This window comes from Vanacampus margaritifer, chromosome 9, assembly GCF_051991255.1.
Source record: "Vanacampus margaritifer isolate UIUO_Vmar chromosome 9, RoL_Vmar_1.0, whole genome shotgun sequence".
NCBI lineage: Eukaryota > Metazoa > Chordata > Actinopteri > Syngnathiformes > Syngnathidae > Vanacampus > Vanacampus margaritifer.
In genome coordinates this window covers 19,347,345-19,375,112 of record NC_135440.1, presented here as the reverse complement: position 1 = coordinate 19,375,112, position 27,768 = coordinate 19,347,345, and the positions used below count along the sequence as shown (strand labels likewise).

The 27,768-nt window shown below is 39.4% G+C and overlaps 4 protein-coding genes and 1 long non-coding RNA gene across 5 annotated transcripts; 2 read left to right on the top strand and 3 right to left on the bottom strand.

The window, feature by feature from the left end:
- notchl (notch receptor, like) lies at nt 1-8,804 on the top strand. Its single transcript, XM_077576353.1, has 11 exons — nt 1-146; nt 1,187-1,331; nt 1,984-2,322; nt 2,651-2,883; nt 3,089-3,422; nt 4,387-4,526; nt 4,650-4,711; nt 4,981-5,104; nt 5,537-5,634; nt 6,484-6,806; nt 8,096-8,804. Exons 1-11 carry the CDS (start codon nt 92-94, stop codon nt 8,613-8,615), a joined length of 2,373 nt encoding a protein of 790 aa, XP_077432479.1. The 5' UTR covers nt 1-91; the 3' UTR covers nt 8,616-8,804.
- LOC144058112 (uncharacterized) lies at nt 8,727-11,653 on the bottom strand. Its single transcript, XM_077576356.1, has 3 exons — nt 10,921-11,653; nt 10,093-10,212; nt 8,727-9,126 (listed from the first exon to the last, which is right to left on the bottom strand). Exons 1-3 carry the CDS (start codon nt 10,970-10,972, stop codon nt 8,906-8,908), a joined length of 393 nt encoding a protein of 130 aa, XP_077432482.1. The 5' UTR covers nt 10,973-11,653; the 3' UTR covers nt 8,727-8,905.
- On the top strand, nt 10,656-13,442 carry LOC144058113 (uncharacterized). The gene is made up of 2 exons (XR_013295387.1): nt 10,656-11,205; nt 12,077-13,442. It is a non-coding gene; the product is annotated as an uncharacterized LOC144058113 (long non-coding RNA).
- On the bottom strand, nt 12,210-22,574 carry LOC144058110 (uncharacterized). The gene is made up of 12 exons (XM_077576354.1): nt 22,217-22,574; nt 20,768-20,952; nt 20,250-20,690; nt 19,005-19,549; nt 18,590-18,727; nt 16,969-17,046; nt 16,564-16,680; nt 15,193-15,342; nt 14,947-15,114; nt 13,138-13,329; nt 12,874-13,065; nt 12,210-12,718 (listed from the first exon to the last, which is right to left on the bottom strand). Exons 2-12 carry the CDS (start codon nt 20,937-20,939, stop codon nt 12,611-12,613), a joined length of 2,301 nt encoding a protein of 766 aa, XP_077432480.1. The 5' UTR covers nt 20,940-20,952; nt 22,217-22,574; the 3' UTR covers nt 12,210-12,610.
- A 418-nt stretch (nt 22,575-22,992) lies between these two features.
- On the bottom strand, nt 22,993-27,504 carry LOC144058111 (lysosomal thioesterase PPT2-A-like). Its single transcript, XM_077576355.1, has 8 exons — nt 27,351-27,504; nt 25,835-25,988; nt 25,615-25,710; nt 25,428-25,535; nt 25,100-25,183; nt 24,633-24,717; nt 24,074-24,128; nt 22,993-23,599 (listed from the first exon to the last, which is right to left on the bottom strand). The coding sequence occupies exons 1-8, from the start codon at nt 27,477-27,479 to the stop codon at nt 23,456-23,458; spliced, it is 855 nt and encodes a 284-aa protein (XP_077432481.1). The 5' UTR covers nt 27,480-27,504; the 3' UTR covers nt 22,993-23,455.
- Nucleotides 27,505-27,768: the final 264 nt, after the last annotated feature.

Below are 27,768 nucleotides of genomic sequence, written 5' to 3'. Positions count from 1 at the left end.
AAGGTGCTGCTGCTGTTGCTGGCCACATGAGCTGTTAGAAGCTGGATTGGTAAAAGTTTAAAGTGGTAGTAAGAAGCTGGATGTGTTGAAGATGATGTCGACTCTGCATGTCTTCATCCTCCTGGGACTGAGCTGCACAAGACAAGGTAACTGTGAGGAAACTTGCCTTCTTTATATCATGGAATGCACTCTCGTTATAATGTTGGAACTTGGGCAGGATTTTAACGTTTTGATTTTCGACAATTTATGGATGGATGTTAGAAAATCAGTTGTGTGAGGAATGTTCTGATTTCAGACTGTCACTGAAGGTAATACAACATCTGACGATGGATGGATGGATGGATTGTCTCTGTCTGAATAACTGATCAAATTTAAATTGACATCACAATGTAGTAGAATGCAATATTCAAATACCAAGAAATGTATGTATAATAAACCTGATTTTCTGAATTGTAAAATAATGAAATGTAAATAATACAAATAATGCTTGTGTTTGTTAATTAAAGAATACATGGGAAGAGGACCTTGCAAACATATTTACATATTAAATCACAATCGCAAAATTAAGGGGAAAAATTTTTTATTTTTCAAAATTGTTCAGCCATGCATGCTATACATAATGTAACACAGTATTAAACATAATGTGGTGAAGGATTTAAAAAAAAACTGATGGATGAATGGATTAATTTAATAGATTATATTTTACTACTCAGTGGGATACGTTTGAATTTTTTCATTTGGGTCACTGGTGTAATTTGCACTTCACTCAACACCTATCAAATTGTGTGTTTGTGGTGCCACACCCACCTGCCAAGCCCCATTGTCCCTCTCCATCACATACCCCGTTGCCACGGCAATCAATTCTGACCTTTATCCAGCGCCGGCTCCATTTCCCGTTAGCTATTGGCTTCCCCTGGAAACTTCCTGTTGATGTCGGGCCTCCCTGGCCTCACTTCCTGTTCCCATTTAACACGCCAACATCAGGAAGCACTCGTCACGTCTTGAACTGTATTCATGCTGAAAGACAATGAAAGACGATATTTGTGTCACCCATGCAGATGGTGTGATTAGAAAAGAAAAACACTTGGCATATTTGCAGAAAATCAAGTAGAACAAACTATGAAGTCACTATAGCTGATATAATGCTAAAAGGGATCAACTTTGTTGTGTATCTGTGTATCCGCAGTGGTGTCCAGCGACCCATGGGGGCAGTGTCCCGCCAGCAGAAAGTGTAAAGACAAATTTGGGGATGGGTCATGTGACAGGGAGTGCATGGAGCCCGAGTGTCTCCGGGATGGAATGGATTGCCTCAAGGACAAGGGACACTGCAAGTGAGACTTTTTCATCATATCAAATTCATACAATAGACAAGTTGCGCAAGAAAAAGTACAATGTCATTGATTGATTTTATTATATTCATTTTTAAATGAAAAAAAATATGTTTATTTCATTTTGTGATAATATTTATTTTTTATGTTCATTTTATTTTTTTAAATCAAATTCATTCAGTATGTATTTATATCATTTGTAAATCTTATATATTTTTTGTAAATGTTTTAAAATATTTAATTTACATTAAATTACATATACAACATCAACGAATAAGATATTTTAATTATATTGTTTTTAAACTGTTTTTTGTAAAATATTTCATTATTTTATGCGTCATTATTACTATTTTATTTCAAAAATGATCAACTAATATTTTTCAATTAAATTTAATTTTAATTGATTAGAATTTGATTAATATGATGAATTATTATTTTTATATTAATGTAATCTTCTACCAGTATTTGTTTTTGTTATTAAACATTATTTTTAATTGAATGTAGTTTTATAGAATTATTATTAAGCATTTTTCAATTGACTGACTGAAAAAAAAAAAAGGGCCTGCATTTAATGTCTCCCTTGCTTCCACCAATGGATTCCACGGAAAGACTGTGCAAGTGTACCTAATATATGTGACGTTTTTTTGCTTCTTAGTCCAGGCCACATTCCATATTGCCGCAACCACTACGCTAACTCTCAGTGCGACAAGGGCTGCGACAACGCCGCCTGCGGGTGGGACGGCAGCGACTGCTCAGCTCAACAAAGCACCCTGTGGGCCAAGGGAACTCTGGTGGTGCATGCCGCCATTCCGCACAAAGGGGGCGCATTCACCTTCACCAACACATCACTGCTGTGGGCACTCAGCGTTGTACTACGGAGCCCACTGGCACTGAGGGGATCGGCGCCACTCGCCACTGACAGGAGTTTGTTCGACTTTGACCCTCAGCAGCTTGTTGACCTGCTGGCTCAGACATCAGCGGGCGACGCCAACGGGTGAGCGTTACGCAAAAAGAAAAAGAAAAAGAAAGATTGAGTAGGAATAGTGGGTCTATATGGGGAAAACCAGTGGAGTCAGTACACAGCCATGGGGTTCCCCATTTCAGCTTATTTCACTGGTTTACAAGCATTGAATGAAGAAAATTAATATATTAAGCATACCACTTAATATAAAAATATAATGAACTTGAATTTTATATGAGGCAAAATCAACATAATTAATGATAGTGCATCGATACTACATCATTACAAAAAACGGTCAGGTGCAACGTAAAATGGTTATTTTGTTCTACCCCGTGTTAAATAATGTTTCCACGTGTCCCAGCTCCCTGATTTTTCTCCAAGTGGACAACCGTCCATGTTCCCGCCAGCCTTCTACCTGTTTCCCTCATGCCACCGAGGCCGCCAGCTTCATGAGGGCAGTCATGTCGCGGAGGACCATCACATCTCCAACGCTGCCGGAACTAAAGTCCGTCATTGCTATTCGAGGTGTCCAGGACGAAATAGGGAGCCGGGACGAGCAGGAAGGGGAAGGGACCAAAAAACAGGATGTCAAAGGTAGCATCGTTGAACGCAGTTTCCTGTAAACACGCCAAATTTGGTAGTAAATGAACCTTAAATTGTCTCCTTTAAAGCAAAATGGCAGTAATCATACAAAATATCTTGAACAAGTTTGTCTTAAAGAAACTGTAAAAATGTCTAAGATGAGCCTAAAATGTCAGAAATCAGAGTTGACGCATTTGTCCATTGCTTTGTGTTAAAGAGCCAACGCCTGCGTGGCTGTGGGCTGTAGTTGCCGTAGCAACGGGACTGCTGCTGGCCCTGGCCCTGGTGGTCTTCCTGGTGGTGAGGCGGCAGAGGCGGCAGAGAGAGGGGAACGGTCAGGCAGCAGGAGGCCAGCGAGTGAGCCATCGCTCCACCACCACAGATGGAAAACCCAAAGGCTGGACGCCAACCGCCACCCAGCAGGAGGCCAGGGGGAGGCCGGCCCGGGAGAAAGACAAAGACAAGACGGGCCTCAGGAAGAAGAAGAAAGCCAAGGAGGCCGAAAAGAAGAGGAGGAGGGAACCCCTTGGAGAGGACGCCATGAGGATGAGGTGAGACCAAAGGTTTTACTGTGAACGCAAGCGCGCTACTTTCTAAAAGATAGAGATTTTGACTTGTACCTTATCCTAAGAGACAGTTTTAGTCCCAGGGGGGAAGTACTAGTTCAAAGAGAAGGTTCTATTGCTCAAAGGAGGTTCTACTCCTGAGAGAAAGTTTTTATCCCAGGAGACGGTCCTAGTCCTGAGAGAAGGTCCTAGTGCCCAGAGTAGGGACTTGTCCCCAGGGAGGGTTTTAGTTCATAAACTTGGTTGTATTCACAAGACAAGGTTGTAATCCAGAGAAAAGTCTAGTACCAAAAGGGGGTACTACTGCTGAGAGAAGATTCTGGTCCCCAGGGAAGGTTGTAGTTCAGAAAGAAAGTTGTAGTCCCAAGAGGAGGTTGAAGTTTCCGAGAGAAGGTTCTTGACCCAAAAGAAGGTACTGGTTACTGAAGAGAAGAATCCAGTCCCCAGCGAAGGTTCCAATCTTAAGAGAACATTGTAATGCAAAGAAAGGTCTCTAGTCCTGAGATAAGGTTTTAGTCCCAGAAGTAGATAGAGAAGATTCTAGAGTGTAATTATGGTTGTACTCCCAAAGTAGGTTTTAGTTCTAAGAGACTGTACTAGCGCCGAGAGAAGATTTTACTGCGCAACAAAAGTTCTTGTCCACAAAGAGCTATTTAGTCGTCATAAAGTAGTCAATAGACATGGTTGTTGTCCAAAGAAAATGTTCTAGTCACAAAGGAAGGTACTATTTTTGAAAAGGTTATAGGACTCCCTACGGAAGAAGGTGCTAGTCCCAAGAAAAGGTTGCAGTCCCAAAGAGATGATTCTAGTTCTATTCCCTTGAGAAGATTCTAGTCCTGAAAGAAGGTTGAAGTCCAGGGAGAAGGTACTAATTCCGAGAGAAGGTTCTAGTGCCCAATGAAGGTTCCGGGCTTGAGAGGAAATGTAATCTGAACCGTGTCTTCCTCAGGCCTCTCAAAAGGGACCACGACATTGCCAGCGACACGGACTTCACGCAGAGCTCCGTGGAGGACGTGAGGACAGCTGGACGCCAGGAAGACATCAAACATTACAGGGCGGGAGGATCGCAGCCTCGTAGGCCTCCACCAGGTGAGACAACAACCAACACAAAATGTGCAGATGAACACATTGATGTCAAACACATCACAAGGACATCAAGGGTGAAATGTACTTAGACAGCAATTTTGACAGCGCTTTTTACATTTCCATCAGCTTCCTCCCTTGGCTGGGACCGGAACGCCATACCTCCACCTCTGCTCAGTCCCCCTCAACAGGTTTGTTGTGTTTATACTTTTAGCATATTACATCAGAGATGGCAAATCCAGGTCCAGAAAGTAAAAACCCTGCCACAGTTTGGCTTTAACCCCTCGTGCTAGCTAGCTAGCTCCCTAGCAGGTAAACAAGCACCCGGGGAGCTAGCCTTGAGCTAGCTAGCACTTGGGGCTAAAGCCAAACTGTGGCAGGGTTTTTACTTTCTGGACCTGGATTTGCCACCTCTGTATTGCATATATATAAAATGTCACATATGTTGTGCGGTGGTCAGTCTGCAGAGTGGTGCGGCCCGGACGGCTCTGTGGTTCTGATCCGTGCGGTGCGCAGTGGACTGGATCGAGTAGTTCTGGAGCTACTCAGAGCTGGAGTGTCGGTCAATAACACGGATCATACTGGTGAGATGATCCTCAACAATACGCTGGAAGTGTACAGATATATCTATAGGCTAAAGAAAGAACGATTGGAGTAAAAACTCAAGTTTGAGAACCGCCGCTTGAGACCTTGGAGAAGTGCGACATGTGGCAACCATTCCTGGTGAAGACGGAGTAACTTACCTCCTTCTTCTTTCCATGTCTTCCCCTCTCTTCCTTCTCCAGCCCCTCTGTTGCCTTCCTCTGACTCCGAACAAAGTTAATCAACGAGCATTAACTTTGTTTCCTGGCATTGTCTCCCTCTTTTCGTCTTTTTCATCTGCGCCCACGTCCAAACACATCCCTCCATTCTCGCTCTGGACTCTTTTTGTGTAATGGTTGTTCAAAGGCTGACTTACTCATTCCCTTCTTCCATCCCCATCCCCTTCCACCGGGAATGCACATTACCTCTCTCAGGGAGGTCGGCCCTGCACTGGGCGTGCTCAGTGAATCATCTCTCCCTGACCAGGACGCTCATTCGCTATGGTGCTGCTGTGGACATGCAAGATAATAAGGTACAGTGGTGAGCTGTTATACTGACTTTTAGTGGGTAAATCTGATGGTTCTCCTCAGTTTAAGCAGACTCATATCCCCAAAAATAAAGATTCCAAACAATGAAGCCAGGACACCACAAGAGGGTGCCAAAGCACTCCTTTTATGTTAGACAGCCCTTTGCTGCTAACTTTTGGCATCTTAGAGTGTTTTAGTAAGACCACAAATACAGGGAACTGGCAATTGTTTTAGTGAATAAAGGAGGGTACAGTAATTCTGTATAAATTTTACGCTTAACAGAGTCTATTTGGTGCCACTTTAAACAGGGTAAAATTTACACTTGGAAGAGAGTTAAAAAATAAAGCCACTCAAGGGTTAAGGAACAAACCCAAAAAACTTCAGGTTTGGAGACAGCCAATCTACTCCCAGAGCCATGCAGCTCCTAGCGTGGGTTAGAATATCGCTCGTGTCAGCTGGAATCTTCGTAACTCCCAACTTTTGGATATAAGCAAACAATAGGAGTGGCATAGCTCGGGTGGTAGAGTGGCAGTCTTCCAAGCTAAAGGTCATGAGTTGGTGCCTTACCCTTGTGTAACTTGTAAAATTTTGTCAAAATTTATTGCAAAATTTACTGAGTGAAAAATATTTTTTTTTCATGAGATAGGCAAATTGTCTTGTACTCATTATTAATACTTTGAGTAAAATTTACTCTGAATATTTTACTCTCTTTCAATTGTAAATGTTACTGTTTACAGTGGGACCATATAGACTGTTTAGAGTAAAATTTACTCTACGGATAAATCAGGGTAGCTGAATTCATATATTGTGAGTTGCCTATAAATGTTTATGATTTCACTGTATTTCACTACCAGGGCGAGACACCGCTTTTCCTCTCTGCCTTCTACGGCTGTTACGACACCGCAAGGCTCCTGCTCCTCCATGGTGCCAACTTGGAGCTCCATGACCGCAGAGGGCGCCGCCCCGTAGACGTGGCCAGGGAAGGCTTGCACCACCAAGTCTTGGAGCTCCTGCTGGCCCACCAGATCCAAAGAGGGCCCACAACCGTGGACGCAGCCAGCGACATGCTGTGGGAGGAGCGGGCGCTTATGTACTCTCCATGGGTCGGGACACAAGGACGGAGTGCCTCCTTCTCAGGGATTGTGGCACATCGAGATATGACAGCATCGCCACAGAGGTAAGTGTTATAAATGTCAGTGTGTGGCTGGGGAAAACATACTAAGAGACAAGATTTACAACTGTACAAAACAGTATGTTTGCTTAGACCAGGGGTCTGCAACCTGCAAAAAAATGTAGAAATTAATTTTAAAAATGATATATTTATTTGTATTTTTTTAGATAAAATATTCCAATTTTTTAAGTTGTGAGAAAAAGATGAAAACGTTTTTTTTTAATTACTTTTATTTATTTTATTTTTTTTTTTATTACCTAAAATGTCCAAAAAGTGATGTCCAAAAAGGAAGAGGAAAAGCAGAAATGTATTATAAAATGTCCATGAAATTGCCAAAAGTGTCATTTGAATAAAAAAGGCAGAACAAATTTTTCAAAAAGTAACCTAAAATTTCAAAAAAACAAAGGCTTTAAATTACCATAAATTATTTTTGGAATTGCCAAAAAAAAGTCAAAAAAATGTATTTTCAAAAACAAAAAGGACACAAAAGAAAGAAAATTATCATAAAATGTACACAAAATTACCACAAAAAGTCATAAATTTGCTAGCAAAAAAGGCAGAATTTTTTTTCAAAAAGTAAGCTAAAATTTCCAAAAATAAAAGAAAGGCATTCAATTACCATAAAATATTTTTGGAATTGCCCAAAAAAGTAAAAAAAAATATTTTTGAAAATGTTCAAAAATTAAGTATAAAATGTCCAAAAACAAAAGAAGAAATCCTGAAAATTATCATAAAATGTACACAAAATTACCACAAAAAGTAATAAATTTGCTAGCAAAAAAGGCAGCAAAAATAGCCAAATGTCCAAAAAAGGAAGAAGACAGGGAGTAAAGTCTAAAAATGTACGAAAAATGAAGCATGAAAAATTACACACACACAAAAATCCAGAAACTGAAGATGAAAGGTAGGTTCAAGTATTGGATGCTGCATATTTTTGTGTCGTTTGTGGTGCAGCTTTAATTAGCTAACACTGTTTCCTTCATCACAATTTTCAAATGTTTTGCAGCCCCAGACACATTTTTGATTATTTATTTGACCTAAAATGGCTCTTTTGACAGGAAAGTTTTCTGACCCCTGGCTTAGACCAATGTATCTTTTCCTTAACAATTCTAGTTGGTTCCACACATCACAGTGTTATCTGGTACTTGGCGCAATGAATGTAAATGGAAATTAAAAGTGTACTAAAGATAGGACCTTGAGGAACTCCTTAAATGTTTTATAAACCAATTGTGTGCATAATTGGTGGAAGAAGCTCTGTCTGATGATAACATTCAACTGAAATGATGTCTTGACAGTAACTGGTCCATGGGCAGCGTCCAATACCCATCCCCTCAAAACTGGCGACCGCAGCTCAACCAATCGGCAACCGCCTTGGTGCCTCCCAGAGTCATGGGCCGCTCCCCTCGACCCATCAGCACCTTGCAGGAGGTCACCTCGGAGGATGAGGACCGGGAGAGGCAGCAGGAAGCCCCAAGGGCGCTGACGCCTCACTTCCTATCGCCGCAGCCAACTCCCCGGCAGCGCTCCTTCTCATGTACCCAGCATGCACTGCAGCGCCGCTCCAGCTCCCACCAGTTGGAACCCAATTACTTGATTGTGACTGAACGGACAGCCAATGAGCACATAGAACGAGTGATCGTGTCACCTCCGCCGGAGCCCGCGACCCAGTCGGATCGCCAGACGCTGGTGAACGGTGGAGGCAACGGCGGTGGCGGCAGAGTGGAGCAAGCTAATGTTAGCGCCCCAGGTTCAGAGCCCAAATCTCGGGGAGAGAGGTCAAATAATGCCAATGATGCCACACAGACGGCCTTGTAGAAAGCAGCAGCCCCATTGAACAATATGCAAATACATTGAATCGCCGTTATCGCAGCGGATACGTTCCAGACACACGTGGTAGGTCGAAATCCAAGATATAGAAGGACCATATAGAAAAAAATGTTTAATTACGTTATGAGCCATTATGCATCTAATGATTGTTATATTAAATATATTTGTACAAAATGATTCATTTTTGTGTCTCAGGGGCATAATGTCACTTTTAATGATGCACAGTGGAAACACAAACATACAGTTTTACCTGCCTCTCATCCACAAACCATTTGAGCTCAGCTATTCAGAGAAGACACAAAAAGCGCCAGTAGAGTCGCCGACCAGCAGGTGGCGCTGACAATGGGCGTGGCAGTAGCAGCTGCTCTGTTGCACAGGTGCGTGTCACAGCATTTGTTGGTGAAGGTAAAGTTGAGTCCCATGATGGACTTTTGGCCTGACACACCGCACAAGGCGGGAAGGATGCAGCTCTTCTCGTAAATCACCACATGGAATGCTCCTGGAAATAAAACATGATTAAACATACTCTTTCTTTCTTTTTTTCTTTCTTTCTTTCTTTCTTTCTTTCTTTCTTTCCAGGTGTAATGACAATTTTCACAAAACCTAACTTGTCAAACATAAGCGGCTGAAGACAGAATTGTAGGAAAGTCCTTTTGATAAAGCATTTCACTACATCAGAAGATGACTTTTTTTTTCTAATTTAATCTGTAAATGCTAAAATGTGTACATCGAAACCAAATCATGGTCAACAGCTCATTCCTAACATTTTATGTAGAAGTTGATTTAATCAGTTGGTCTTTTTCCTATCAAATCTAATTTTCATACCTCATAGTTCAAATATCTATTTTCGTAAAGACTAGTCCAATTAAAGTGGGCAAAGGACAGAACCTTGGGGAATTCCCTATGCATGTTTTTCATACCAGTTTCTCCCTGGAAAAAAAATCAAGATGTTTTCACGTATAAGAGTGCAATCTGTTTCGCTGCAACATATCCAAATTTCATGACTATTGAGGAGAAAAAAAAGAAAATTTCAACGCAAAATTTTGTACCATTAAATAGATTCATGTAAATAAGATTTTTATTTTTTATTTTACCAATTATTGTTTTTAAAATTCACAGTGCAATCTGGCACTCTACAGTGTGCCCAAACAGTAGAAAAAACATTTTTGACTAATCAAATACAAGTGAGCTGAGGACAAAACCTTCATGGTTCTGTCAAAACACCCAAAAGATGAAAAAGCATAACTCAAACTCTATTTTAAGCCTTTTCCTAAAATGATACTTTTGAGGAAGTGTGCCTGCTTCATGTAAATAATTCTCTGCTGTGGGGCTAATGCAGAATATGTTAAGAAAAAAAGGGAGCATCCACATAAAGACAGTAAACAACTAGTATTGAATTGAAGAAAGCCAACTGTTGGTATTATTTCAAATTATAACCCTTTCTAAAACGAGTGGAAGACCTCACCCTTCTGGCCTACGACTTTGCTGGACAGGCAGACTTGGCCGGCAGGACACATGAGAGGAAACCTGATGCAGTCCAGTGGCGAGATGGCGGGAAACACACACGTGTAACAGAAGAGAGGAACTGAAAAACCGAAAAAAATGGACCATGTTAATCAAAGAATGAAGTGCAAAAAAAATGTCAGCCTCAATTTAATCAATATGCTGTACTGTATTCAAAAGACCAAAGCCGTTTCTTGCTATAGGCCAAGTAGGCGTCTGCCTAGACCCTCCAAGCCACTAGGGGGCCCCCAAGCTCTATGTGTAGTCTTACCTGAGAACGATAAAAAAAATTAAAAAAAAGTCCTGTCTTTATCTGTCTCTGGTATTTGTTTATTACATGCCTTTTATGCTTAAAAAAAATAACATAGGATATAAATAAAATAAACTGTGATGATAAGCAGTGGCTGGTGTTTTTGTGTCACACAGTTAGTGACATCGAGCCTCTACGTCACTTACTGTGTGAGAATGATTGACAGCTACCCATCTACCTTTGCGGTTAGCGAGAGTAGTAAACAAAACAGACACCGTAATGGCGTCAAAAAGAAGTTATCCCAGCGGCGCAAAAAAAAATAAAAATGAAGAAAAAAACAGGAGGAGAAACATTGGCACTTGATGGATAGTTGGAGGCGAAACTCCATTTTATTTTGTTTTTAGCAAGTTTATTTGTTTTTCTAGCCAGCTCGCTAGCCTCTAGCATTTATTTATATATATTAACCTTCCCTCTGCCAGCCCCTAGTTTAATTAGTAAAATATGTATATTATTGTAGAAAATGCTTTTAAAGTGACTTACCCACTGATGGAATTGCAAGGAGTAAAAGTAGAGGGCCAAGCCGGTGCGCCATCTCCGACACGGTTCACTGCAGTTTGACCTTAAAACTTAACATTTTCTTGTTTGTGCTCCCAAAAGCTCCTGACCGCGTCCATACAGACTGCACTTTGACGTTTTGAGCTACAAAAACGCCTCCTCGGCTAACTTTTTAAATGACATTAGGGTTGTTTGTCTGGATAAGATTATGGAAATGTTCATAGTGAGGAAAATGCTTTAGCGCTTAAACTCAATTTAGCTGCTGAATGGGTGAGTTGGTGCTGTAGAAATGTGATATTTTGAAGTCATGTTCTTGCTTTATTAAATCATGGCGTGTTAATGAGCAACATTCCGTGAATGGTCAGACGACCAGCAGTCTCATGACAGGCACTGAATAGAGAACAGAAGCAAACTTTTGTCCTCTACAGAATGGCTTAAACTTGCTGTTAATCTATAATCACATTATGTTTATCTTATTTTTATATTTGCTAACTTTTCTTTCTTTTTTTTTACAATAAAGACATAGATGTCATCTACAAAACGTGAAAAAAAAACTGTTGATCATTTTAGCTCACCATATTTTACAGGAGTTGCAATGTATTTTTAATTAAATGAAGCAACAAAGTTAAAATTGTCCATAACTTATAAATTGTTCCAACATAACAGAATGAGTTCTGGCCACACAGGTGACTGTTCCACCAGCAATTAGTGGCAGATCGCAAATTGATCTGGTGTGTTCTTGCGCCAAGTCACCACCTTTGTTCAGATTAAGGATCCTCAATAAAGTTTTTTTTAAGGATCCTCAATAAAGTTTTTTTTTTTTACTTGTAGGATGATAGTGTTTATAAAAATATTGATTTACTCCACTAAAGGTCATATAATATTTAATATATAACAAATGTGACTTTCAGAGACTATATGTGTAGCGCAATACTTTTAAATTTAAATTTAGCTCATTAAGTCAAGTTCACGTATTCAAATTTGCCCTTTTTGTTTCAACAACTCACCTCAAAGAATTGTTCACTTTTGAACATATGTTAACTGAAAACATGTATTAAAGTGTAAAAACGTATTATGCACTTAAGTTACAATTACATAAAGGCTGAATAACGCCCCCCCCCCCCTTTTTTTTTTTTTACAGTGATCATAGCAACGATCTCGAAAGAATCAGGACAGGCTGCTTGGTGGTTGGACAGTTTGGACAATGGCGTCATATTGCGGAACTTCAAGTTAATATTTCATCTCCAAAACACATAATGAAAAAAATTGAGACATTTGGATCAGAGTGTTTAATTCTCTTGAGCAAAAAAATGAACTATCTTCCCAGACATTACATTCATACAAGAAGGAACATTGAAAAAAAATGCCCTGCAGAAACATGCCAATTATAGAAACAGAGGATCAAAATTTTGTTGCCTAACTGAAAAAAAAAGAAAAAAAAAGCTGATTTGATGACCATCCATAGAAAGTAGTATTGAAAATGAAATAGCAGTGATGTGCTAATTTTCTAAATCAAACGTCTCCATATTGGCTGACTCGCTCGCTACAAGTTGTACCCGAATCTGGCAGGAAAAAAGTGCAAACCTGTGGAGATAAATACAACTAAATATACACCACAACAACAAGTAGTACCACTCTAAAAGTGCAACATCTTTTCTGGCAGCTTCCACGCCGCTCACAGCGCATGTTTGACGGCCGACATGAACTCGTCTCGTTTCTTCTGCAGGTTGTGCTGAAGCTCTTCCACCTGACGGTCGCGCTCCTCAGCATCCTGCAGGATTTGCTACCGAGGGGAAAGACTTTCATTATTGCACCCTGGCGTCAATCTAAAATGGCTGCTTTAAAATGTTCAAACAAAAATTAAAACAAAATTATAATCACTAGATAGGGTTGCTTTTTTTTTTTTTGCGGAACTATCATGTATCAAATATAGATGACCTGTATGAGTCGGTCCCTCTTTTCCAGACTGTCTCTCAGCTTCCTGTCAGCCCTCTCTCCGTCCTCTCGCTGGTTGTGTCGCATTCTCTCCGCCTCCTTCCTGCGATGCTCTTCGTTACGCAGCGCCCGCCTAGCGTCAGTCAGCCGAGCGGTCAAAGCCGACGTCGTCCGGTCGTAACTCTCCTGCTGACTCTGTTCATCACATTTCGATTAAAACCCACACAGATGAAATCATGGTTTTCTTAAGGATCCGGTTTCTCGCACCTGAACGACATTCTGATACTCCTGCAGGGCGGCGGTGAGTTTGGTGACCTCCTGGCATAAGGTGGCACTCTGTGACTCTCGTTCCTCTAACATGGCCGCCAGCCGACTCTGCTTGTCCCGGAGCTGGGAGGCCAGGGATGCCTCTGCCCCGCCCCCCTCCAAGCCTTGGCCAATAACGGAGTCGGACAGAGCCTAGGAGAATGTAAAATGGTCGCAAGTTTAATGATTACAAAACGTGTCTCAAGGACAATTGTGTTATCTTGCATCTAGTGTAAAACAAACCATATAAATGTAATATAAAAATCTCAGGTTTCACTCCCTTTTTTCTTCACGTAGCATTTTCATATTCGTCAGCAGTCAGCAGATTACCTTTAATTATTAAAAATATTAAAAAAATATACAAGGGTAAAAAAACAAAACAATGGTATCATGATTTGTAATTTAGCAAAGAAAATACAAAAAAAAAGGTAGTAGTTTTATTTTCTCATTTCTCTAAAGGTTTTTAAATTTGCGCTCCTTAATTCATTATAATATTATTTTTAAAATAAATACATTTAAATTGCTTTCTGTTATTATGTGTACATACCTGTTTATTATTTTAAGGGAAGAAAATGTTTTTATTCATATTTTCAAAGGAAATTATTGTACATTATGAATTTTTAAATATAAATAAAACAAATGCATTAATATCGTATTTGTCATTTACTTATATTAATTATTTAATCAATATGAGATTAATTTATAGGGGGAAATGTGAAACTAATGTCAAATAATCACATATACGCTATAAATAAACAAAACACACTTTTTTGTTAGACTTTAATTATTTACATTTACATTTTATTTTCTTGCATTTATTTTATCAATATGAAAGAAGTTAAAGGAAATAACAGACAAAAGAAAAGCACTAATAATTTAACTTCTTATTTTTTAATTTTGTTTATAACAATTAACTCTTTGACTGCCAGACGTTTTCAGAAAAGGGATGCCGTGGGTGCCAGCCGATTTAAGCATTTTTGACTGATCTTTCAAGGTCCACAGAAAATTATGTGTTTGGACTATGGAAACACACATACTACCAAATGAAAGATTGGACTCTCATCTTTCATCAGAAAAAAAAGTTTGTTTCTACCTTATTCCGTTTTTCAGTAATCAACAATAGAAAATGGTTAGTTTCACCTCTGTTTTGAAAAAAAAACGTCTTTTAACGTCTTTGGCACTCCTCCATAGGATTTTACTAAACGTTATTTAACGTTTTTGGCAGTCAAAGAGTTAATTCATCAAAAACTTGACTATTATCAATCAGTGGATTTTTATAAAAAATAATTAAATATTTAAAAAAGTAAACCAACAAACATGTACAACTAAGCTACTATAAATAAAGTTAGATTTATTTCATTATGAATTTTAAAATATGAATAAAACAAATGCATTAATATCGCATTTTGTCATTTACTTCTATTAATTATATAATCAATATGAGATTAAATTATGGGGGGAAATGATGCGGGTTGGAACTAATGTCAAATAATCACTTACATATATGCTATAAATAAAAAATAAAATTTTTTTATCAATATGAAAGAAGTTAAAGGAAATAACAGACAAAAGAAATGCACTAATAATTTAATTTCTTATTTTTAATTTAGTTTATAACAATTAACTCATCAAAAACTTGACTATTATCAATCAGTGGATGTTTATAAAAAAATAATGAAATATTTAAAAAAGTAAACCAACAAACATGTACAACTAAGCTACTATAAATAAAGTTAGATTTATTCACACTACTTCTTTGTCTATCTGTACCTGAATATCTTTCATGCAGCTCTCTAGCTCCACCTTGAGGAGGCGGACCACTTCGTCCTGCTCTTGCATGGTGGCCGCAAGGGCCCGGTCCCTCTGCTTCCACACCTCCCTCTCCTTCTCCAACTCCTGCAGGAGGCGCTGTTTCTCACCCAGGGCCGCACGCAGATCCTGCAGGGACAACGTACATGGACTTAGCTTGAACAGTGAAATGCAAACTTTTCCCCAATGTGTCAAAAATGAGCGTACGTCTATGATGTCCTGGTTGCACTGCAGCACCATGTTGAGCGTCTCCAGGTCTTTTTCGCGATCTCCTGCCGCCTTTTTCAAGGAAGTCACCTCTTCCTCAAGATGCCTTCCTTTCTCCGCCAACTCGCGCATCAAACTCTCCATGGCAACCTGTGTGAAGAGTATAGACAATAGAGACATATAGTGTAATATTTCACATGAGTGTGTGCTTAAGTAGCATTTTTAATTGCTATTAGTGCCAAGGAGATGATTTCTACTTTAATCAACACATGAATAGAGCCCTGAAGATTGTCTAAAATGGCTGTTTAAAACCAAAATGGCTTACCTCCTGTTCAATTACAGTAATAGGTGCTTGTAAGGCAGTGCAATTAATTGAAATTCAATTACCCACAATTCCAAAATCAGCATAATCGTCACCAAAAAAATGATTATTAATACTAATTCTAAGTTGTTTAAATTGATACATTTGTACTTTTTTTTTTTTAAATAACTTTTTTTTTTTAATTTATCCAAAAGGAACTTGCATAATTATAGTGTTTCAAAGGATTGTATTTGTCTTAATATTTTTTTACGATTAAACATTTTCTTGTTTTGTACCAAAAAATAAATGATCGTCCTGATCGTGATTTCAATTATTACCAAAATAGTCGTTAATATTTTCTTCATCATCGAGCAGCCCTAGGTCCTTTTTTTCCATCAGTTTACCACATTCTGTTACGGTAGACATGCTGACCATTGTTTTTGTTTTTTTTAACTTTCCCAAATACAAGCCTTATTATTTTCAAAAATGTTCATATTTTCCCAAATGGTTGCTTCAAACAAAAATGTCAGCCTTCAAGTGACTTTTTTCGTGTGTCAAGTTATGATTGAGACCTTCTTAAAATAATCGGCTATGTCATTTTTTTTTCAGATTTGTCAGGAAACACCAAAAAATGTACCATTTGCATCATGAGGAGATAATCTAGGCAAAAAAAAATATTTTTTACAAAAAAATTACTTGGGCAAAGATATGGTATTTCTACTCAGTTTTGAAGAAAGAAACTTGTGATGGGGGATGTTTTTAATTTTTTTAAAAAATATATATTTTTTTATTTTTTACTTTTCCATGAATCTTCAAAAAGGTCACCAAACTATGATGCCATACTCTGCCCAAAATGTCTTCTTCAAACCAAAATGGCTTCTTCAAGTTTAATTTCAGGCATTGCTGCTTGGGATTTTTCTTATGTCCTACCAACCCAATATCGTGTTGACTGGTGAAACTGGTGTTTTATTTTGAAACAATTTTTTTTATTTGTTTTATTAATCTCCAGGATGCTCTAATGAATATTTTGGGGATGTGATGTTCAATATTTATCCATCAGGTCCACTAACCTTGTTGTCATTGACAATTTCTTTCAGGTTCTCGCCCAGTTTGTTGGCAACCTCATCTGCTAACTGGCTTTTTCCTCCGCCCTCCACACACATTCTTTTGATCACACTCATGCACTCCTGAGGACAATGACAGCACAGACGCACACAAAACACAAAATGAGGAACATGGTAAACAAATCAGGCTGTCATTCATTCAGTATATCATCATTATATCGTGGAATATATGTTTCACTGAAATATCAGGCTTATAGCAGATACGCAATGATTTTGTTTTTGCTATTTAATAACAACGATACTTCAATGTTCCAGCATGTAGGAAGAGGCTGGCGGGCGCACAGACAAACAACATTCCAGAGAGCTTAGCGTCCGTCTGTCTGTCTGTCTGTCCTCATCATCATCTCTCACCTGGATGAGCCGATCCCGACTGTGCAGGGAGCGAGCAAGGTCGGGCAGCAGGGAGGCGCCGTCCTCCTCGCGCACAATCTGAAGGGAACCAGAATGAAAATGTCTTTGGCGTTTTCAAGCCAGGGTCGGGTTTGGATTAGGGTTTGAAACCAACATTAGGATTTAAAGCAGGGAGTAGTTTCAAATAGAGGTTATGGTTTTCAAATGTGAGTTTGAAGCTAATAATAGAGATTCAGGTCACCATCGGGGTTTCAAATTAGGGTTTCAAACCACGATTAGGATCCCTGTGTCAACATTTACATGCTACTTTGACTTTTGACATATTTTTAAATACAAAATAAAGAAATTCATAAAAGTCGCAAATGTGCATGCAAACGAGAGCGATTAGGTAACTTGTTTAAACGTGTTTGTGTCTATTAACACGCGTTCCATTATGATTTTTTTTTCCCCCTAACTGACAGTCACAGATAATCTATTGTCATAATCAGCTCAGGGCAAACTACTAGTCTGCCAGGATTCCACTAGTGTGTGTGTGTGTGTGTGTGGTCTACATCTATAAATGAGCAAAAAAAAGGGCGGTGCACCTTTCTAGAGGCAAAACACACAGTGGCCACGCCTTTCATTCCTTATATTGTGTACTTGTGTGCCTGTGTCAACAACACGCTAACTGGCCGGCTGCTGTGTTGTATAATAACCTGACAATCAATTGAGCACACCTGCCTGGTCTTAAGATGTAGAAATATGCATTGTCGTGTATACGGTTAGAATGTTGGTGTACCTAATGAAGTGTCCATTTCATACATACTTGAAACTCATTTGAAAGCAGTATTAGGCTTTTAAACGAAAGTTAAGTGTTTCAACGTAGGGTTTCAAATTAGACCTTCAAGTAAAGTAAAATGATGATGACATGTCAAATCGGTAAAATTACCGAATGAACAATACTCAGCTCTCAAAAAAAAAAAAAAAGACCTTCAAGTAAATGATAGGGTTTCAAATGAGGGCGACAAGCCTGTGTGAGGGTTTCAACTAATTGCTAAGGCTTTAAATTTGGGTTTGACGCCAGGGTTAGTTCAAGTTAGGGTTCATAATTCGGGTTTGAAGCCTGTGTTATATGGTTTCAAATAAGGGTTAGGTTTTCAAATTTAGGTTTGAAGCAAACGTTGGGGTTTCAAATTAGGGTTTACTTTTGATCATGTTTGAGGTTTCTAATTCGGGCTTCAAGCAAAGGTTAAGGAGTAAAACCAGGGATAATGTTTCAAGCCTGGATTACGGTTTGAAATTAGGGGTTTCAATTTGGGTTAAGGTTTCAAATTGGTTAGTTTCTCAAATAAGGGTTTAAAACCTGGGTTTAGGTTTCAAGTCTTATTGTTCGAAAGCCTGTATTTGTGTTTCAAGTAAATGATAGGATCTGAAATAAGGCTTTTCAAGCCAAAGTTAGGGTTTCAAATAAAGGTTTCATGGCTGGGTGTGTGTTTCAATCCTGTGTTAAGATTTCAAGTTGGCGTTAGGGTCTCAAATTAGGGTTTGAAGTTTCAAACCTGAGTTAAGGGTTCAAACCAGTATTAAATATTAATATTAGGGTTTCAAGGCAGAAATTAAAACCTTTATTATGAGTGCTTACATGCTTCCAGTCCTTAATACAGTCATCCTGGGGTGTTCTGGGTTCGAGCTGGGCCTCAAGGGACCTGACGCGGGACTCAGCCTGGTCTAGCTGTCCTCGCAGATGCCTGATCACTTGATGGAGCCTGCGAGAGGCGCTCTGCTTGGACAAATAATTCGGTGTTTAAACAGACGGGCACGCAGCAGCTCGGCTATTCTAGGAGGTAACAAACTGTGTCAATATTTGACGTGGAAGAAGGCGATCGCCTCAGAAAAACATTTGAACTTGTGACACAACTTTTAAAATACATTTTGTTGCCTACTTTCAGAAAGGAAATAAGAAAAGCAATTTTTAAGAAGTTACAAAACATTCCTTTCACATTTCCTCTAAAAAATTAGTGAATCCGACAAGCAGGAACAAGACTGACTTGACCCACCTGCTGATGCAGCGGCAGGAACTCATCCTTCATCTCCATCAGAACATCATCATCATCCTCCTTTTCTTCTCCGCGGCGGTGATCTCCATTCTCCCCAAAACTCAGGCTCCTGCTCACCACAGGGGACGTCATCTCACTACAACTTCTACTCTTGCTCCTCCCGGCCAGGACGGGAATTTTGCTCCCGGCCGGAGAGCGGACCGGCGTCCCTCCCAGATGCCGGAGCTCCCTGAGGAGTGATGAAGTGACCGATTGGTCGCCGGGCGAGTCGAACGGATCGCCGTCATCCAGGGAGTCCAGAGACTGGACGGATTGCGTCCTCAGGGAAAAGGTGGAGGCTGTCAAGGAGCCGGGACTGGAGCAGGTGGACTGGATTCTGTGCCAGTGGAGCGGCATGCTCTGGGATTTATCCCGGGACAGAGGCAGAGGAGAGAAGGCCTGGTACGGCATTCGGCGTGGAACTCCGCACACTGACTCGTAATCGGAGTCGGACACGCGCAGAGAGTCACAGCCTTCGCAGTTTTGACCCTTTCGGCACCTTTTACCTGCAGGGCGCATAAACGAACAAAATAGGCTTTAGGATTTCCAAGTTTAAAATTAGGGTTAACATTTCAAACTAGAGATTTAGGCTGCGGTTAAGTTTTCAAACAGGAATTAGGGTATGAAATTAGGTTAGTGTTTGAAATTAGATTTCAAGGAGGGTTAAAACTTCAAATTATGTTTTCAAGACAGGGTTAGATCTTAAAATTGGGGTTTCAAGATAGGGTTAGTACTTGGCTTTAAAGCCTGTGTTTGGACTTCTAATTAGGATTAGGGTTTCAAGACAAAGTTAGGTTTTCAGAATTCGTTTTTTAAACAGCAGTTAAGGTTTCAAGTAGGAATTACAGTTTCAAGATATGATTAGGGCTTCAAATGAAAGTTTATGGTTTCAAGCAAGGGTAGGGTTTAAAATTGGGGTTTTAAATTGTGGTTAGAGATTAAAATTATTGTTTCAACACAAGATTGGGGTTTCAAATCAGGGCTTCAAATTTGGTTTGGGTCTCAAATTGGGGTTTTAATTTAGGGTTAGGCTTGCAAAATCGGACCGAGGTTTCAAGACAGGGTTAGGTTTTCAAATTAAAGCTTCAAGCTTGGGTCATGGTTTCAAATAAATATAAAAGTTTCAAATTTCAAATAAGATTTCACATGAAGCCTTGGAGCAGAAATTAGGGTTTTGATCCAAAATGTCACTTATAAAACCGTTACCTGTTCGTATAAAGTAAGGACACGTGTCCCACTTTTCTGACCAGCACTCGTACTCGGCCAGTGCCATGTTGTCCTTCAGCATGTCCCTGTAGTCGTCTTTGTCCTCGTCTCCGCCCGCCTCCTCATCCTGTTCCTGGGGGTGCCTGTGGACGTAGTTGCTTCGCACCCAACGCCGGATGCTGTCTCGCTCCTGAGTCAGCTTGTTGAGCCTCTCCGAGGACAGCGCCTTCACCCTGGCGATGACCGTGTCAAATCTGAAGATGCGCTCCAGGACGCCGCTGCACTTGCCGCACACAAACTCCCCGCGGCCGGCGCTGCGCTGCACCGGTCTGCCCAGGATGTGTGTCAGAACTGACAGGACGTCCAATGATTTGGACAAAGAGCTGAGGGACAGGTGGGACTTGGACAGGGAAGAGGACGAGACCAGGGATGACATGCTGCCTGTGGGGGTCACACACACGCTGTCACTCAAGTGACCTAAATTGCAAAGAAGAAGAAGAAGAAGAAGAAAAACTCACCCCACGGACTGCTTGGCGAAGACCCTGACAGGCTTTCTCCTTTCAGGGACCTTGTGGGGGTCTGAAGCTGACTAGACTTCTTCTGCTGGCCCCCAAACAGCCAACGCCTTTGGTTACCCTGAAGAACTCCTCCGCATATTACACACAAGTCATTTGGACCTCGGGACGACATCCTGGCAGCCGTTCTAAATACACAAAAGATTCTCATGATTTGGTTCACTGGCTCGACTTAGGCTCAACCAAAACATAGAATATTCAGATGATTCAGTTGAATCCTTTCAGTCACTGACTCCAGTTATTGGACAAACCACAAAGACCATGGACACTTGGACAAATGATTTGGTTTGCTAGTGGACTCACTCAGTTTAAGTGAAATACACTAGAGGTACAGCTGTTAATCCATTAAATCAGCAACTAATCAATTAAAAAAAAAAAATTAACACAAAAAATTACGATTAATACGATACGAAATGGAAAAAAACGATTAAAACCGTGGGCAGTATTTTATTTTGAAATGGCTTGGTCAGAACCAACAAAAAGACAAAAAATGGTCACAATAACGCCTAGGGGGGTTAATCGTTTGGAGGCTTTGTCCATATCCTCAGAATTTCAACTTCTCAACAGTAAATATTGTCAAATATCTGGAGTCCTCTAAGAAAGTACAGCAGATCAATTATCCTCCTGTTTAGTCAAATATTATTCTAATCTAATTCATTACAAATTCACAATGTATGGATACTTGGCATCTGTAACTCTCAACGGCAGTGAATGAGTTAAAATAATCGTTAGTTGCAGCCATGAAATAAACGCAAACACACTGGTGCTTTGTTATGCAAAAATAATTGGTACAGACAGTACCAATGAGTAACTCAAAATACTTTACGAATAATTTTAAAAAGTAGCAAGTCTACACCAGTCGAAAGGCGGAAGTGACGAACGGCATTTCAAAATAAGAACGGAAGTAGCATCTTTACGTAGGGTTCCATTGATTGACGTTCATTATTGATCCTTTGATTGATATATAGCTAAAGACTGACGAAACGCCGGATTCCCCCTTCAGAGTCACGAGTTGTTAAGTCTCACCTGATGTTCAAAACCCCCTGCCCACGACGCGACACGTAGACTTTTGCACTCGCGGACACTCCGTGAAGTATCCGTCAAGTCAACTTTTCCCCCTTCACGCTGCGGAAGCTTGGTCGCCTAGACACTTTCACCCACACTGTCACTTGTACTGCTTTAAACATCTATTTTTCTGCCTTACAGTGCAGATATAATCCCAAATTGAAACCGACTCAGACAGTCACACAAACCTTTGACAGAAAACAGCTGTCGAGTGAAGGCTGTCCCACTTCTTCCTAGAGTACCTGAATGCACCGTGCGCGCGACAAACTAGAGCCACGTCGTTACCTTTACAAGACAAGTGTTCTTGTTCAACAAACCTAACTTTACCTTTAAAGCTGACGCACGCTCCGCTTGGTCGGGGAAAAGTCCGTCAGACGAAGAAGCGTCTCCACCCCGAGTGACTTATTAAACGAAGAGCAGCCATAAAACTAGCAGCCTCCTGGCGAAGAGAGAGAAAAAAAATCTCCACCACTGCTTTGAGTGAAGCGAAGCAGCTCAATTCGACTCACAGCGCCGCGGAGGAGGAGAGGTGGTGGGTGTCACCTTGTGATTACGTCACCAAACTTACCTGGCTGTGGGGCACTCGTGCCAGCAAAGAGGTTAAAATATTGAATCCTTAATTTATTCTTAATATTTTATTCCTTGAACATAATGTTAAACAGGGGTTTAAGCTGGTCATAAATCTAAGTCCCTCCCCCTCCCAAATAAATTCAAATAAAAGCGAAAAGGTCAAGGCACCGAATGTGACGTCACTGATCGACTTGGCGTTTACTGCGTTTTTTCCCAACTGGTTTTCATTATATCCGCTAGATGGCAGTAAGGGCGTGGTTATCTATCTATCTATCTATCTATCTATCTATCTATCTATCTATCTATCTATCTATCTATCTATCTATCTATCTATCTATCTATCTATCTATCTATCTATCTATCCTGTACTGTATGTATTTACAGTATTACAGAAAAATCCAGATGATATGGCAAATGAGTGACTGTATTTTTATCGTGAAAACTAAAGGTGTAACCATTGCCAACATAGAGATTGGTTGAAAAACAAATCACTTTTGAAGCTATAGGCTAAAGAAGATGGGAAACCATACATATACTGTTAGGAAATGGGCATTTATTATTATCATTTTAGTATTATCATTAAAAATCTAACAGTAAGAAAACGTCATTGTTTTTATCCTGTAAAAAAAGCACACAGAGTAAAATGGAACACGCTCACAACATTCTAAAATCTTCATTTTTCCAAATACGCATTTAGGAAGAAATCACTGTCGAATTTATTTATACAAGGAATTACAGCACTATTTTTTTTCTTAATACAAAAAAATGCATGCATTTTCCTCCCCTTTTTACTGCAGCATCATCAACGCATCCATTGATTGCTGGATGCTTATCCCCTATGGAAAGCCATTTCAGCGTGTATTCCACATCTTACTTATGCGCTGAACTGGCCTACACGTGAGGACAACGAGCATACTAGTACACGAACCTAAAGCTGCATACTAAAGATATTAAATCGATTCTCAAACAGCTTTCCATACTACCAGCTGTCTCCGTTCAAGTGAGCCACTTCTCGATGCAGTCGGTGAACACGGTGAAGTTGGAGTGCCAGTGCGTGTGTTTGACGCCGGGGCGGAGGCACGTTGATAGGTCGCCACGAGCGCTCAGCGTCTTCAGTCCGAAGGTGTCATTCCTGTAAAACTGTTCACGGGGACAAATTCACATGCAAAATGGCAAAAGGCACAAAACATTCAAACACAAATGAACAATGCTTTGAAAGTGCTTGCTTCAATCTGTTGCCACTCCCAGTTAAAGTTTACTGTCAAATTAAACCTAACACAAAGAGAATCATATGTTTTGTTTAACCAAACTACATAACATTGCCATATAAAATATTATTTTTTTCATGTCTATTAATATAGTCTCTAAATAGGTTCAGTACTCAAAAAGGGCAATCCATATGTTTACAAATCATTTGTTTGATGAAAAATGAAACGTTAATGCGATAAAGCTACACATTTCTTTGCATTATTGCATATTGTTGTACTCTGACTTATGACTTTCAGACTTATGTATATGCCACCCTTGTTTGGTAGAATTTTCTATACAGGCAGATGTGGAGGATGGGAACATGGAACAGTGAAATGAAACTCCAAAGTCACAAAGCACCGGTACCTCTTGGTTCCTCATATCCACAACATGCTCTTTGCTGTCATAGAATCCAAAATGGCTGAGGGGAAGAAAAAAAAAGGAAATGACCATTAACATTTTAACCTCTGAATTCCCCAACTAAGCATTGCTTTATTTTCGGAAATGGCACCTGTTGTCTAACATCCTCTTTATTGTCACCAAATGGTTTCGGTTAGAGACATCAGGAAAAACATTTAGACTGTGTATTGTTATTGTGCTTTTAAATGAGAGAAGCTTACTGCAGTCAATCATATCAATGTATCTTTGTCATCCCAGAGTCAACTATTGTTAAAAAGAAAAAAAGTATTAGAACAGTGAAGCCCATTCCTTTAATTTCGCCTAAAACCATTTGACATTAAAATGTGAAATTTCACTTCAACCTCATGGTGACCAGTTCTGTTCCTGTTATGTGTTTTTTAAATTATGCTGAAATACACATTTTTTCTCATATATTCTTCTATTGATGTCAAACACAAATGTTTCCAGTCTGCTTATCTCTGTAATTATTAGAGGATAATCCAAATGGAAGAGACAAGCGGCAAACCTGGACTGCCATGGAGTGATAACGCCGTCGTCCGGTCCGCCAATCAACACCAGCTTCTTGATGCGCAGGAAGTTCTCCCTCCAGTCTGAGATATAGGTTTATTATTATTATTATTATTATTATTATTATTATTATTATTATTATTATTATTATTATTATTATTATATTTACAATGGAATCACTCATTCCCATCTCCCTTATCAGTACATCAGGATTTTTAGCATATTTTTTTTGTCAACTATATAGAGTGAGCTTGGCATGAATATCGGTGAGCCATATGTGAAGGAGGTTTGTTTGTGTTGAATAATTAAACTGCTAAATACAGTCGGTTAAGTGCATTAGTGTATGTAGAGGACTATTAAGTGCACTAAAAAAAATATTTGATTAATGAGTAGGAAACGCTATTGTGTGTTTTGTATGCATTAGTACAACTTCAAGAAATGTGAATTGTGTAAAGTTGCACTTACATGTCTGGTTGATGTGGGGTGTGTCACCATTGAGCAATGGGAGAAAGTTGTTGTTCTTCAAGTAACTGGACCTGTGGTGAGGGTCTGTGGAAAATATGCACAATTATTATTCAAGTTGATGATTGTTATCCCAATGTCAGGGTTTCTACTAATGATCTCTGTGGGACGCCGTATATTCATCCGTCTTTTTTTCTGTAGTGCTCGTCTTTGCTATAGTGGTGGTTGAGCTGGAGTCTATCTCATCTGCTTTTCATTCATCTTAAATATTACAGAATAATCCGCATTGAAGGGTTTGAACTCCGATTCTAGATCTCAATAATCTGTTTACCATTCCAGTACTGGCAAATAGACACTTTTTGTCCCATTCTGTTGTAGCAAACCAGGAAGACCGTTTCTTTTGTGCTTTCCGGAAACACCCGATGTAGGTAGTCCGTTTCTGTGCAGGACAACAATACTGAGATGAGCTTGACATGATGCGGACATGCTGTGATGTGATCTGTGCTTAGCCATCTGACCTCCGTACTGGCCGGCCAGGGGTGAGGACAGTGCGATGAAGTTGTGGATGTTGTGGTTGGGCATGGTGGAGAGAAGGGCTCGACAAATTAGACCACCTGAGACACATGCACAAAAATAGATTGCAAAATAGTACAACTGCAAATATATTTAAAATATAACATTTAAAAAAACGATAAAATGACACAATGACTAATGTGTGTGAGTGTTTGTACTTTATACCTTGCGAAAAACACAGCAGGTGTACACCATCTGTAGCCTTCCTCATAATTGGCTCGATGGCCTGATGGAAATCTTGCACCTGCTTCCATAGCGGCTCGAGACTACACACGTGCGTGTACATATCCACCACCGTCACCTCTGTGTCAGGATGCGTCTGCAATGAGCTGTAATTCACTTTTCATTCTGCTTTTACGTGGTGTCCTAAAAGGTTCTCTCCTAAGTCCCCTTAATGTTATCTCCATTTGTCGCATTATAGTCAGTTTCAGTGGACGGCTTTTATTGGCCTGTGCTTTTCGGTCAAAACTTGCTGTAGTGGGACATTCTGTTTCTGTCAAGTGCATTCAGGGGACAGTATCAATTTAAAAAAATATATAAAATTGCCCATTTTTGGATATGAAGGGATTCCATCAGACAGCAACGATTTATTCACATATATTTGATGGTGTAACACAATGAAGACCATCGCAATTAAGCTGCAGCAATATTAATTGTTTAAAGGTGTATAATTATTACTAAGCAGGTGTATAATTAGCTAGTTTGGTTAGCTTGTGCGCCATTTAGAATTTTGTTTTAGCATTAAGCTTACGGACTTTTGTAAAACATGTTTTGGTAAAATTGGTTACAAATTTAGAAAGTTGAATTTTCTGTTTTATGTTTAATTTAAAAAAAACAACTTTACTTGTGAATGGCAATGACTAGCTTGATGAGCATAGATAGCTTTTTTTGAAGAAAAAAAACCCCAGATGCTTGTGGTAGAATACCATAAGTATCACTCCAATGTTTTGCTCTAAACTTAAGAATAAATAAATAAATAAGCAGCCATGTGATGTCTAGTATCTCAAACAACTCGAAGTCAAAGTACCATTATAATGTATTAATTTTCTTATGATATAATAATTACTCCTCTATTTCTGGTATACCATAAAAGCACACTGTCTGTAAAATGTGATGAATAAAATTAAATTTTACTTGCCTCCGTGGAGCGGGATTCAAACAGAAGCACAATTAATTGAATCAGGAATGTGATCAGACAGATCATTGATCACCTTATCAGGCACAAAAAGTTTGCATTTCCGTCTATCACCTCATTCATGCAAAAAATAATGTACTGTTATAATAATAATTTGGAAAATAATAATTTTAAAAAACACAGACACCAAAAATAAAAAACAGTGATTCTTTATTTTGGCTTGAACTTTGAGGTACTGCAAGCCAAATTTAGTCAATATAAAGCTTTACTTAACCAAGCTAATCAACAAAGAAAAATAATGACAGTAAACAATAAAATATGGTCTTAAGCTGCCGTTATAATTAGACCATTTATAAATGTTTTATAAAATGTAAGCTACATTTACTTTTACGCTGTAATTGTTTACACTTCAACAATTATTTAAGGGAATTTTTCATTTGACTTTAAAAAAATTAATAAAAAATTACACAATACAAGAACAATCCCATAACTCTCACCCACCGCCAGACAGATTTTCTTGCAATTTAACACATCTGAAAATCGGACCTTATTAATGAAGAGAACCAGCTTTTGGAACTGCTTGGGTCCATCAAAGATGCCATGCACGATGATGACCGGCCGGTAGCCGTTGACGCGAGCCCAGGTGAGCAGCAGCACCGGCAGAAGTAGAAGCATGAGAGCCGCAGTCGGAGTTCTCACCTTGGAAGTCATTGCCAAAAGTAGGCGGGGAGGTTCGTTGTGTGGTTCCTTTTCAATATTTGGACGGGCGTGTGGTGGGTGGGGTCACCACTGCCAGTCAATATTTTGGTGTCGACTTAAACCTACTGAAATTCTAAAAAGAATAAAACCAACCAAACAAACAAACACACAAATAATAAAAGCAAAATTGACATATACCAAAACTTATTTCTTATATTATTATTTTTAATTCAAACTATGTACAAGACATATATTTTGAAAATTA